Source organism: Lotus japonicus, chromosome 1, assembly GCF_012489685.1.
Source record: "Lotus japonicus ecotype B-129 chromosome 1, LjGifu_v1.2".
NCBI classification, from domain to species: Eukaryota; Viridiplantae; Streptophyta; class Magnoliopsida; order Fabales; family Fabaceae; genus Lotus; species Lotus japonicus.
The window spans coordinates 100,275,417-100,290,318 of record NC_080041.1 but is presented as its reverse complement, the minus strand read 5'-3'; the positions used below and the strand labels follow the sequence as shown (position 1 = coordinate 100,290,318).

The 14,902-nt window shown below is 37.8% G+C and overlaps 2 protein-coding genes across 2 annotated transcripts; both read left to right on the top strand.

The window, feature by feature from the left end:
- The first annotated feature begins 336 nt into the window (after window positions 1-336).
- On the top strand, window positions 337-7,825 carry LOC130728393 (uncharacterized). Its single transcript, XM_057579855.1, has 6 exons — window positions 337-496; window positions 575-1,094; window positions 5,160-5,497; window positions 5,606-5,701; window positions 6,510-7,147; window positions 7,253-7,825. Exons 1-6 carry the CDS (start codon window positions 337-339, stop codon window positions 7,763-7,765), a joined length of 2,265 nt encoding a protein of 754 aa, XP_057435838.1. The 3' UTR covers window positions 7,766-7,825.
- Window positions 7,826-13,594: 5,769 nt separating this feature from the next.
- On the top strand, window positions 13,595-14,245 carry LOC130714806 (probable purine permease 11; the record flags this gene model as incomplete). Its single annotated transcript, XM_057564757.1, has 1 exon — window positions 13,595-14,245. A coding segment is annotated over one exon (651 nt), but the record flags the coding sequence as incomplete, so codon positions are not given.
- Between the last annotated feature and the right edge of the window lie 657 nt (window positions 14,246-14,902).

Sequence of the window (14,902 nt, the reverse complement as noted above, 5' to 3'; positions counted from 1 at the left end):
GGATTGGCCCCTCCCAGGCGCGTGGGCCACACGGCCAGACAAAGTGCGTGACGCGCCTGGGAGGAGAGAGGAAAATTATTTTTTTTCCTGCAGCCGCCACGTGTCGAGCATCTGTTGGCCGTCCGGATTTCTTTTATCCTTATCTTTTGAACTCAATTATTTCATCAAAAAAAATATTTTCTGAAAAAAAAAATATACCAAAATTCATGATTTTTTTTCTCTATAAATAGAGACTTGGTTCGTTTGATTTGGACACAGAAAAAAAAACCAAGTTTTTTCACTCTCTTATTATCTCTCTCACCATCTTACTATCTTTCTATTAGCTTTTCTTTTGAAATGGATCACAACAATCACCATTTCAACACCCAGAATTCATCTAACTACCCATCTAACAACCAAAATCTCAACAATTATCCAGATCCAAATCATTTTCCCAACCAACGTCATCAAAATCCCAACATTTATCAAGATCCAAATCAATATTGGTCTAACCAACGTCCTCAGCATCCCAACAATTATGAAGATCCAAATCAATTTTCCTACCCACGTCCTCAAAATCGCAACAATTATGAAGATCCAAATCAATTTTCCTACCCACGTCCTCAAAATCTCAACAATTATCAACATTCGAATCAATTTTCCTACCCATGTCCTCAAAATCTCAACAATTTTGCAACAAATTCCAACCAGTCATCCTTTCATCCCTCTATGAGATATCCATCTCAAACACCCCCGTCTAGTGGTCATATGCCAATGGTGAATGAAAATTTTCCAGGTGTTGATGCACCCGAATTTCCCGAATTTTCAACACAAATGAGTTTTGGTGGCATGACAGCTGCTGATCATACCACTCCAAATCAAGAGGATACAACTCCTAAGAGCAAGAAAACCCAGTCACCAGCATGGAACACTACACAAAATTTGGTGTTAATTAGTGGGTGGATTAACTGTGGAACAAGTAGTGTTGTGGGGAAAAACCAGAGAGGAGAAACATTTTGGAGAGATATTGCTGAGTATTGTAATGAGCATTGCTCATTCGATCCTCCGCGTGATGGAAATGCATGTCGAAACTGTAACACCCCGATTTCGGTGGCGTCACTTTAGTAACCAAAAGTAAACTTAATGCGGAAAAACGTGAATTTTTTTTTTTTCGATAATAACTAAGACAAGACTGAATTAAATAAAACCCAAAAGCGAAAAGCAATAGAACTAATATACAAAATATAAACAGCCCCCGCTGTAAGTAACAACCTCGTCACGAGTAACCTCCAGTGACGGAAAGAAAAGTGCAACGCCCGTAGGCAATATATACAAACCAAATGAAAAGGGTGAAGTGCCCGCAACACCATCCCTCAAAACTGAGAATCAGCTGACCCAATGGCCTGAAAATAAGACCTCCTAAGTCCAACCAACTCTCTGTGATTCCCGTAAGGAAACCACACAAAAAGCTATAGGCGGATCTACCCTGTCCCCTAAGTAACAAATGAAGCAAGACTGTCAGAGCTAAAACTCTACTCCTACACTAATCCTAACTCGAGGAGCTCATACCAACACTCAAAACTATGTGCTAGCATGATCGTCGTCTGAATCAGAATCCAGAACGACCAAGTCTACTAACCCTATCTGTCCTCCCCTCGCAACCGCAGTGCGCTCCGATGCTGGACTCACGGGCTTAGGGCCCGAACCCTGATCATCGATGATCGCAACGGTGGGTGCACTAGACCCTGCCGAAGGCACTCCCACTGGAATCTCCTCTGAGGGATCCTCCTCGTCTGAAGACAATGGTGGTGGTGGTGGTCCTCCAAGTCCTGGTCCACAGTGAACGCCCGGTGGCAAGTTGAAGCTGATAGAGCATCGCCTCAACACTCCTGACCTCAGAAGTCCTCCGCTATCCACGTGATCCTCCATGATGCGCCCCGAATACGTCGCTCGATGGCTCGCGGGGTCAACCACCCACGACCCGGGGTCGTCCTGATCGATCATCTCATACCTAATCCCCCCCGAAGGGTGGACCATGGTGAACCAATCCGCAATATTCATCTGACAAAAGGCGTTGTCCGCCAAAACACACACAGAAGACGCGAGGGTCAACTCTAAAGAACTATGTAGATAATAAACCCAATAGGTACAAGTAATAGATAGCCACTTAGGCTTATAGCTAGAGATGTCATTCCTAGGGTTGCATGTTCCACAATAACATAAACGCAATAATAGCAATTAGCATGTTCCAAATAGGTTTAACAATTACCAATCACACTCAACAACTAAATTAGTATGCATGTTGCATGATATGTATGCAGGTTAACCCAGTCAACCAATATGCAATCCGGAACGGATGGACATCAACGGATCAGCCCTAGCACCAGCCACGGTGGGACCATTTCGGCCCGCGTGCCTCTTACTCCAACGACAGCGGTAGTCAGATCAGCCGTAACCCGTAGGTCTGCCATTTCGGTCTGCTACAAGAGACGTTTACAAACGCTCTTTCACGGAAATCCGGGTCTTATGACCATTTTGGAATCCGACGAGGTCCAGAGTACGTCCTGTGTTAATACCCCATTAATGTTGCATGAATGCAGGATGATTAGTCAACCAACGTCTCCGATCTCACTCGACACGTCGCCACGTGTTCTAGGTAAATTAAAGTTTCTAAAAGCTTACCCTAAGGTAAAGTCGATTCTGCGACAAAAGACACACTTCACGCCAACACATAACCCACGATGATCTCCAAATCATCCGACTCATCTCAATCCGATGGTCACAACTGCTCAGCGAGCACAGAGTATCATACTCTCGGAAACTAACGGTTTCCCGGACTTATCCCCAGGATAGCCCAACAACATCGCTGCTCCAACAGCACAACAACCAACGCTGCTCCAACAGCACAACAACAAACGCTGCTCCAACAGCACATCAACAACAGACTCAACACTTGGATCCGACGACACTTCTCTTTTTCCAAAACTATGATTTGCATCCAAAGCCTCCTTTCGAGATTTATACCATTACTTAAAGATTTAGAGGTTGTTTAATGTCTTATGAGTTTTCTTTACAAAATAATTATCCCTTTAGTCTTATCGCGAATCCTATAAGTTCTCGGGATCTTCGAATCCCCAAATGACTCCAGAGAATGTCTCGATCCATAAACCCTATACAAGGCCCGAATCTCATTCGTCCTATCAAACTTTCTCAAAACTCTCAAAATAAAATCGGCATGACCTGCCCGCTATTCTCACCATTCAGAATCTCAGATTTCCAGTGTAAAGCATATTTAAATCATCACAATCAACAACATGTCATATATCAAGAAATCTCAACATTAACACTTAGCACTTAGCATATAAAGCATGCACCACACATCCTAGATTACCCTTATAGCACATAGCATGTAAGTCAATCTCAAAAAGATTCAGTAGATGAATCATCTACATTGTCAGCCGAAGCCTCAGAAAACATTTTCCAATCACACACAATCCAGTGCATAAACAGTAAACAATGTCGAAACATCGACCCTAAGCATTAACTAGAGATTCAGTGAGAAGCCCTCACCTGTAGATTCTCCAGGGTGAACTTCAAACTCTTCCTCACAAGCAAAGCGTTGCTCCTCAGGAAATTCCTCAAAAGTTCCTTTAAAGCAAAACCACAGAAATACTATCAGAATCTATCGAAAACTAAGCTATCAATACTTACTAAGGTTACTCGAAGTAATCTATACCCTAAGGTACGATAAACTAGCGCGAAAGACAAGTTTTCGGAAAAGGAAATTTTCCTCCTCCCCCCTAATAGGGCTCGACCACTTTGTGCAATTATGAGGCTCGATTTTTCTTCGATCAAACTTGGTTCCTATGCTTTCATAAGCCGTAACTAAGAGTATTCTGAACTCGGAAAAATTATCGGATCAAAAACTGTCGCAGGGGTATTTTGGTCATGATTTTTAACTTAGGATTTTCAAAACTGAAATCCCAAAAATAAAATTTTGCAGGGACGTCACCAACGACGTTTATGACAACTAATCCTACTAGCACTAAGCTAAGGCGATAGTTTTCAGCCTAAAGGTTGAAGCTTTACACCAAAAACTCCAAAAATGGGTATTTTAGGTTCAAATTAATTCCGGCGGAATTCCGGCGACATAACGGAAAATCTAACCCGGCAGAAGTGATCTTGGGCGCATAAGGAAGAGGTTTAGAATCAGAAATGAAAGATTCAGGATAGTTTTGCAAAAACCCATAAACTATCCGCTCAGAAAACTCTACAGAAAAGCTATGGAAAAAGCGATCAGAGGTAAGGATTAGCGACTATACCTCGAAGCCTTGAAGTAGCAACTGATTGATCGACGATCAAGCAAACAATGAAGAAAATCTTCTCTTCTCCCTCCCTTGTAGAACTCGCGGCCTTGATGAAGAAAATGGAAGAAAATTTGAGTTTTTCTTCCTTTCTTTGCTATATATAAAGGTTGGAAATTCGCGGGAAAATGAAAGTTTCGCGAATCTGATTTTTCCGGCGTCATTCTCCGTGAATTAATAGATATGTTTTGGCGAAAGAATTCCAAAACTATAAAGAGGTCTCCTTGTATTTTTGGCAACTAATGCATAGTCGGTATAAAACTATTTTACCCGATAAGTTGCTTTTTGCATCGAATGTCGGAATAGAAAACTTCCTTCGGAAGAAAGATTGAAATCATCAAGAGAAATGGGTGTACGCGTGTAGAATATTCATTTGAAGCTCTGAATAGATAAAGTCTTCATTGTCGAGAAATTCTAGGGTTTTGAAATACCAGGGATTCGGTTTCGGCAAACTTCCGATGATTGGAATCGGACGTTCGTAGATCCTAGAGTTTCGCCTCGAAACGATTGTGATATATGGAAAAAGAGAAGTTCTAACATTTCTCTGAATATTTTTGGAATTAACTGCCATCGTGCCTAAAAGTGATAATTAGCTATATACTAGGGTTTCTGACCTAGGTTTAAGCGTAAAACGTTCGTGCTATAACTTTTATCGATCATAATGCAATCCTTGAACTTTTCCTGAACTTTCTCCTTCATAAATATATTTCATTTAATAAACTTTCGTTCAGGTTTCCCTTCACATTACATCAACCCTAATCGTGAATAAGAAGTTTATTCACTTAGCATAAACTTAAAAAAACTTGGGCCTTACAGAAACCGCTGGAATTATATGAACAAAATACTGGGTAAGTGGATTGGCGCTTATGATGCCGCTAAGCGTCAGCAAGCAAGCGGTTGGTCGGATAATGATGTTTTGGCAAAAGCGCAGGAATTATTCGCCTGTGGGAAGAATGTTCAATTTACTTTGATGGAAGAATGGAAGCAACTCCGTGATCTGCCACGTTTTTGTAGTCATGTAGGAGGAAATAGTGGCTCAGCAAGTAGTGGAACTAAGAGAGCTCACGATAGTGATGCATGTGACTCAACCTCTATAGGATCAATTCCTCGTCCAATCGGTAGGGAGGCAGCTAAAAGAAAGAATAAAAAGAAAAGTAAAGAAGCTCCCTTGGAGGAGGACAAAGGTTGGGGTTGGGATAAATTCGATCGTGTGAAGGAGAAAGAGCTTGAACGATTGGAGAAGATAGCATCGGTGCAAGCAGAGACTAACCAATTGATGAAAACCAATTTGTATATAAAGCTAGCTTCCGAAGAGAACCTCAATGACCATAAGAAAGAGCTGTTGAAGAAGTTGTCCCAAGAGCTATTTGGGAATTAATTTCAATCGAATATTTGTTTGTATTCGGTCAAATTTGTCAGTGGTATCAATTCTGTAGTGTTTGCTTTAATAATTTGTCAGTGGTGTCAAGTCTGTCGTGTTTGCTTTAATAATTTGTCAGTGGTGTCAAGTCTGTAGTGCTTGGCTTTAATGTATGGCTTTAATGTCTTTGAATATGTTCCACTCAATTCGAATCTTGTCCTTTTCCGATTATTAACTCTAGTTGATAACTTATTTCGAATCCACCAGTGGTGTCAAGTCTGTAGTGCTTGGCTTTAATGTCTTTGAATATGTTCCACTCAATTCGAATCTTGTCCTTTTCCGATTATTAACTCTAGTTGATAACTTATTTCGAATCCACCAGTGGTGTCAAGTCTGTAGTGCTTGGCTTTAATGTCTTTGAATATGTTCCACTCAATTCGAATCTTGTCCTTTTCCGATTATTAACTCTAGTTGATAACTTATTTCGAATCCACCAGTGGTGTCAAGTCTGTAGTGCTTGGCTTTAATGTCTTTGAATATGTTCCACTCAATTCGAATCTTGTCCTTTTCCGATTATTAACTCTAGTTGATAACTTATTTCGAATCCACCAATGTCCACCATTCAATGTACTTATATATATGGATTATTGTGTTTCATTGATGTACCAATATCCCAAATCTCTTCCAGTCTACTTCGAATTCTTGTGATTGTAACAAGAACCAATATCCCAAATCTCTTCCAATTTCAAAACAAATGGATCCTGATCCTTTTGAAAATCCAGTTCCAAATCCTTTTGATTTTGCAGCATACCTTCAAAATTCTGAATTTGAAGAAGCTTTTATACGCAACCAAGTTAGGGAGCATCAAAACAAATTATTGGAAGATAGGGCACCTCGTAGCAGAAAATATGTCCGTAGAGATCATGCAGCGGCAAACCGAAGGCTAATTGAGGACTACTTTGCCAATGAGCCTACATACGACGATACAATGTTTCGTCGTCGGTATCGGATGCAAAAACATGTTTTCCTTCGAATCGTTGCAGACCTTTCAAGTAGTGATAACTACTTCACCCAGCGAGTTGATGCAGCCTATAAAGAAGGAATATCACCCTTGGCAAAATGTACAACAGCAATGCGAATGTTAGCATATGGTGTGGCAGCAGATGCAGTCGATGAGTACATCAAAATCGAAGGTACTACAACACTGGAGTGTTTACGTAGATTCTGTAAAGGAATCATACGATTGTATGAGCACGAGTACCTTAGAGCACCAACCGAAGCTGACCTGCAAAAAATACTACATGTTAGTGAAATGAGGGGGTTCCCAGGCATGATCGGGAGTATTGACTGCATGCACTGGGAGTGGAAAAATTGTCCGAAAGCATGGGAAGGTCAATTTACTAGAGGGGATAAGGGAACCACAACGGTTATTCTTGAGGCAGTTGCATCTCATGATCTATGGATCTGACATGCCTTTTTTGGATGTTCGGGAACGTTGAACGACATAAACGTTCTAGATCGGTCACCAGTGTTTGATGACGTGGAACAGGGAAAGGCTCCAAATGTGAATTTCTTTGTGAATCAACGTCCCTATAATATGGCATACTATCTAGCTGATGGTATCTACCCTTCTTATCCAACTTTCGTCAAATCGATTAGACTTCCTCAAAGTGAACCCGACAAGTTGTTTGCACAAGTTCAGGAGGGATGTCGAAAGGACATCGAACGTGCATTTGGAGTTCTTCAAGCTCGTTTTAAAATCATCCGTGAACCAGCTCGTTTGTGGGACATAGCTGATTTGGGTATCATTATGAGGTCATGCATCATATTACATAATATGATTGTTGAGGATGAACGAGATACATATGCTCAACGTTGGACCGATTTTGAGCAATCTGGGGAAGGTGGATCTAGTACACCGCAACCATACTCGACCGAGGTGTTACCCGCTTTTGCAAATCATGTGCGTGCTAGATCCGAGTTGCGTGATTCGAACGTTCATCACGAACTGCAAGCAGATCTAGTGAAGCACATATGGACAAAGTTTGCAAATGCTTCGTGATGGAAGATGATTTGTATCGTGCTAGCTCCGGTTATTTGTGTGTTGTGTGCTTAGTTTGTTGTCTTGCATTTTAAGTTAAGAAAATAAAATAAATTATTGTGTGCTTCGTTTGTCGTCTTCCATTTTTTAGTTAAGGAAATAAAATAAATTATTGTCTATATTAAAAAAAAAATTTGTTAAGTGTACTAATTTAATTTAAAACAATAATTGTAATTTTATGTAAATAATAAAAACAAAAAAATTAAATTAAATAAAAATATGAAATAAAAAAGTGGTGGGGTAGGGTGAGTGGTGGGGTAGGGTGTTGAGAGAGAAAACCATTGGAGTGGGTAATTGTTGAGAGTTTGTTGAAGAGGAGAGAGAAGATGATGTGTAGTGTTGGGAAGAGAAAAAGTGGGGTAGAAAAGGGGTAAACAAAACTTTTGTTGTTTAACCATTGTGAATGGTCTAATGGAGAGAGATACGAAGAAAAGAGAGAGAATTGAGAAATATAATGAATGATGTGATAAAAAAAAAGAGAGGAGAAATATGAAGAAAATGCAAGTGAAAATGAGATAAAATAGAAAGTGAAGTGTGAACATGTCATTATTGTTTTCATGTTATTTGAGATAAACGATTGGGGTTTCTAAGGTGAAAGAGAATATGGGGGTCGTTCACACATGAAAGACCAAAATGAATGCAACAGTAATACTTGCTGGGACAAAAAATAAATAAACTATGTAGTTGCAATGACAAGAAAATCCTTATTCTTGAGAAGTTTAGGCAAGACGTTCTCCTTGGTCCTCATGACATCACTGGTATCGGGAAGGACACTAACGACGAAGACCTCCCAGAAGGCTCTCTTCGCAACCGACAATCTTCCTGATGACGATAGTGGCATCCTCCAAGATCCTGACCCGGCCCTTGTTGACAATGAACGAGAACAACATCCACGTAAACGATCTCGTGCTTGGACCTGATGATAGTGCAGTAAACTTCGACAGAAGACAAAAGGTTGTGGCTGACAACCGCAGAGGATTCAAACATTAAGGTTATTATTCCAATTTTCTAGCATTCATCCCTTCTTATTGCCCATCACATCCTTAAACTCAATCAGATGTTCTTCTTGTAGTATTGTAGTGAGGACAGTGACTTAATATCGGTAGGGATCAAGCTTCAATTTCTCAGATCCAAAAGAAGCACCATAGCCACTATATTCTTTTTCATCAATATTACCCATTCAAAATCCAAGCAATTACCTTTGCAAAAGTCTTTTTCATCTTTGTTTATCTCATCTTGTTATTGTTTGGTTTCATCAACTATGAAAACCCTTGGTGGAGAAGCAAATGGGTGACGAGAGGGAAAATATGACATCAAGGGTATTAGCCTAAAGGTAAATTTGTAATTAATGTATTGTATTATAATTTATGAAGAGTTTAATTTTGATGCACCGACGGTGTAAAGTTTTTTTACACCGTCAACCAATCAGATTTCAAGGATGTGAGAAAATCTCTCTTTTCATTTAATTTCATTAATTGACGTGACATATCCTTAAAATCTGATTGGTTGACGGTGTAAAAAAACTTTACACCGTCGGTGCATTAAACTTTTTCTCATTTATGAACCTGTTAAAATATGTCTTTCACATGTGAAATACTCATTAGCATTTTCATGTTAGACTCCAATTGGTACTTTTTCTTGTTTTTTTTAATAGATTTTTTTTAGTATTCCAAAATTATTTTATTTTAATAGTAATCGGATCAACCCGTCTAATCCAACCAAATTAGAATAGTTTTAATTGGTTCAAATTTTACTAAGCTAAAATTCAGCCAACCAACATGTATACCCCTAATGTGTAATAAATTTCAAAGACACCTCACATGGTTGACTATATTAAATAATAAGATATGTATCTAGCTTCTTGAGGCATTATGTAATTTGTATTGATAACACTTTTGAAATCTGATTAGTTTAAAGTAAACTCTAAAATATATATTGTGGCTATTTATTAATTCTAAACTATTAGTTGGTGAGCTAAATATCCACGTATGTTAACAATAATAAGTTAATAACATAAAAAGTAAGCTCATTTTACTCATTAACAAAAAAGAATTAAAAGTAAGCTCTCTTAATATTAAAAAAAAGTTAAGGTCACTTTTACTTTAGACCAAATAATTATTTTAAAATAAGTGATGTGAAATTGTGAATCACGGGCAGGAGTTTCCTTGGGTAGGGGCCCAATTGAACTGTAAGATGGTCCAACGGCTCTTTTACAAAAATAAAATTATATTTGAAAGATAAATTACATTCACCATGGATTGATTTTAGACCTCTCTCTTCCAACCCGTATGTCCATAAGCTCTTATTACTTTAGCTATCTTACTGGAGACCTCTTTTGCAAAGCTCTGCCAATGGAGCACAATTAATTATAAATTATTGGCTTAGAAACACTTTTGGTCCCTTACAAATTCATATTATGCAAATTTCCCTTGGATTTGCACCTTGTAAGAATCACCAAAGGAAACATTTTCTTTCACCTTTTCATCAAGCTCCACAAATTTCTCCTTGTAGCCACACATCTAATTGCTTGCTCCATTATCAAGATACAACAAGAACTCAGTATTATTATCATAATTATTAAGTGCTAGCAATAATGTTGGCTCTTCATTCACCACCAAGATTAGCTCTTTCTTCAAAATTTGGTCTACACTCCCTAGCAAAATGACCACTTTTCTCCATAATGCTTGATTTGGTTCATAACCACTATCACTCTAGGACTAAAATCCTATATAGACCAGAACTCCCTCATGCGCAAGGACTATGACATGCATGTCCGTGAATGTACCAAAAGCACACAGGATGACTATGACATGCACATGTCATATTTCAAGAGCACATGACTTGGAAGCTTGACCAAAAGGACACTTTTATACTATGACAATTTTGCTCAGTCCAAAACATTATTGAATAATGACATTGAGTAATTGATGACATTAAGCACATAAAAACTTTGTTGTTATTTCATTTTTCCTTCTTTATTCTACAAGATCGTGAATGAACCAAAAGCCCACATGATGACTATGACATGCACATGTCATGTTCCAAGAGCACATGGCTTGGACACTTTACCAAAAGGACACTTTTATCTAGTCTGTATAGTCTTGAAAAGTTTTATTGAAGAGCATCCTGGGGAGAGTTATGATATATACACATCTCTCCACTTGTTTTCCACTTTCATTTTCTATCTATTTATCTTTTCTCTATCAATCAAAGAGTCCATCAATCAAATCACCTATCACATCTTTACTTTCTCTCTCCTTTCTTCCTATCCCTCTCTTCCTCCACCTCTCAACACCTCAAAAATGAGGTGTAAAGATATAATTATTCATCATGTGGAAGTCCACTAGCCGCAACCTACAAATAAATGACAATCCACATAAGAAAAGGGGATCCTCTTATAAAACATCTTAATAATGAAATCAAAAGCTCAAATACTTCATAAACCAAACTAATAAAACCATCCATGGAAGTTTCCTTTTAACATTTCTCATCTAATCAGACTAGTTTTATGCTCTGTTTGTTTCTAAGGAGTATGACAGGAAGGAAGTTGGTGGGATGGAAGTTAAGTGAAAAACAGTGTTTTCCATCCGTTTGGATGAGAGAGGAAAACGATGGGAAAGGAAGAAATGCATGTGAGCCCCACAAAAAAGTTTTCTCTCCCACATTGAGAAGAAAACAGACACAACACAATGATTTCCTTCTCTATCCTTCATGTTGCTATGCATTGGGCAACATGTTCTTCAATTTGTTTCAATTGTAATATTTTTCTTCTTATTTCAATTACTGTTTTCCTTACTCTTTTGTTTTTCTTAACAAAAATAATAATATAGAAAAAAAACAATTTTTTTTATAATAATTCAAAAAAATGCGGTTTACATTTTCAGTTTTATAGTTTAAAAGAAAAAAATTAATTATTATAACTATAAAAATTATTTTAAAAGTTTATATTATTATAATATTAACTTTAGTTTTTATTACAACCATTTTGTATGGATTGAATATATATATATATATATATATATATATATATAAACTATAAAAGGATAAAGTGGTAATTATATATAATACTTAAAAATCATTCCATTTTCCATTTATATTCTTTTTCTCTTATATTCTTTCCTTTCATATTCCTCTCTGCATCCAAACTTCACAAAGTTGGCTCCTCTCAAATAGACCAAAATTTATGTGCAGCTAATTATCACCCCTCCTAAAATAACACACACAAAGAAAGTAACCAAAAGAAAGGGACAACAAAGATGCCACTGAATATAATGGCTTACTAAATGTTTATGAATTGGGTCCATGACCCTTTATAAGGAGAGTTGTCATTTGCCTCATCATACAGGACTTTAAATTCCATTTCAGTCTCATATCATCTTATGAGTATGTTGTATATAATATCTGTTAAGAGTCCCCAAATTAGAAAACTTCCATTAATGGTTTTATTAGTTTGGTTTATGGAGTGCTTGAGCTTTTGATTCCATTGTTGATGTGTTTTATAAGATCTCATTTTCTCATGTGGATTGGCTTTTATTTGTAAGCTGCGGCTAGTGGAGTCATGAAAAATTGTTTCTTGTATGATAAAATGATATTAAGAAACTAATTGTTGTGGGGCTTATTGGAAATGCAAGGTCCAACATTTGGAGCGATGATGATATTAGCGCAGACGACAACACATTTGGCCTTGAGATCACTAGGGCTTCCCAATGTTGTGGATAATAATACTGCAGGGAAGATCCACCCTGAGCTTGTCCTAGCTATTGTTGCTAAATCTGCTGAAATTGCAGATGCTTAACCAATTTAGCATTAATTAACTTTGTTTTGATAGTGTAAGTTCTTTTCAAGACTATATAAACTAGACAAAAGTGTCCTTTCGGTAAAGCTTCCAAGTCATGTGCTCTTAGAACATGATATTTGCATGTCATAGTCATCATGTGTGCTTTTGGTACATTCGCATCTTTGAAGCAGCATCTCACTCAATATACGCAATTCTCAGATCTGTCTTTTCCAGCCGCGGGCATGCTTGTAGAATAAAGAAGGAAAAATGAAATAACAACAAAGTTTTTATGTGCTTAATGTCATCAATTACTCAATGTCATTATTCAATAATGTTTTGGACTAGGCAAAACGTTCATCGTACAAAAGCGTCCTTTCGGTAAATCTTGCAAGCCATGTGCTCTTGGAATATGACATATGTATGTCATAGTTATCATGTGTGCTTTTCGTACGTTCACGGACATGCTTGTAGAATAAAGAAAGAAAAATGAAATAACAACAAAGTTTTTATATGCTTAATGTCATCAATTACTCAATGCCATTATTCAATAATGTTTTGGACTAGACAAAACTTTCATAGTACAAAAGTGTCCTTTCGATAAAGCTTCCTAGTCATGTGTTCTTGGAATATGTCATGTGCATGTCATAGTCATCATGTGTGCTTTTAGACAAAGCTGTCACTTTGTAAAATAGTTCCTCTTAGTATTTTTATAAAGCTCACTTAAAGTTTAAGAAATTGGTTTCATGTTTTCTTTATAAAGAGACTAACTTATCTTATCTTTGAGAATGTCAATATATCTATCTATTTATTTATCTACATACCATGTATGTAGCATGCACGTAGCGCACACATAGCACGCACGTGCGCACACACATATATTTATGTATATACGCAGTGTCCCAGAGTCCTACTTTTTGAAGATTAGCCATGTCAGAGTATCAGTGTCGTGTAGTGTCGGAATTGGTGCTTCATAGCTTTGCTTCGGCTTTAGTAAGTGATATATACATTCGTCTCACGAGGCTTCAACTTCTTCGGCTTCTCCGCCTTCCATCAAAGTTCTTGTTTTGATATATTTTGTTCTCAGAGTCCTAATTGTTGCTGACAACATGATATATTCCACTGGACTCTTATACCTCTCTACTTCTACGTATTCACTGATTTGTCCTTCCCAGATAGCTTTCAATGTTGTTTTCTCCTATTTCATCAATTCTCAGAAGTTCACTACTTTGATTATAAACTCTACGGTGGTTCTCACTTCATTTGCTTCCCTACTTGTTACTGATGAAGACTTAGATGAACCATCTAGTTTATCCAAAGGGAAATACATTGTTGGTTGCCTTGTTACCCTTGGAGCTTCTGCACTTTACTCTCTTATACTTTCCCTGATGCAACTGTCCTTTGAGAAGGTTCTGGAAAAGGAAACATTTGTTGTTGTTTTGGAAATGCAAATATACACATCGCTCGTCGCTACTTGTGCTTGCATAATAGGTCTATTTGCGAGTGGGGAATGGCGCGGTTTGCACGGAGAAATGAAGGGTTTTCACAAGGGAGAAGCTTATTATACGTGGACTTTGGTGTGGACCGCAATAGCCTGGCAGGTTTGTTCTGTTGGTGCTGTTGGCTTGACTTTCTCTGTTTTTTCCCTCCCAATCCAAATAACATGAATATCATCTCATTTTTCTTATTTTTTTTTCTCTTTTAAATTCTTCCTTTCATTTCCCCTCCTACATCCAAACGAAGCATAAGAGACTAAGAGTTCAACTCTTAAAATTTGAACACTCAAACCCAGAGATTTAAACAGATATATTTTACCAGTGCGATAAATAAGTATGATATATAATTACCATTTTATTCTTTTATATAATAAGTTAGATAATTAAGCACTCTCTTCCGACTTGAGATTGAATTATTACAAAACCGAATGATTACAAGACGACAAACTTAGCATAAGTCATCATCACTTGGTTCTGGAGTCTCCAGGACAAAATCTGACCCGAAAGAGGATTGTGAAGAGATTCTCTGCTGAGGGACCTTTGAGGATGAGGTCTGCTCCTTTGGCTCTTTCAATAATTGAAGGGCTGTTTGGAGATTTTTCAGCAAATCTTCTTCTGTTGAAGCTTCTGCAAGGGCCGCTGTGATATGGGCTTTCTGATTGAGCAAGAGGCTAGATTGTGGACTGGCGTGCCTGAGGCAATTTTGGTTGGACTTAAACCACTAATTAACATTCTCTTTGTAGGCTTTGGAAGCATAAAAAATCTTCCACCATTTGATAAGAGCTTGTTTAAAGAGGATTGGTTGGGTTTTAGTCTTGAGACCATAAC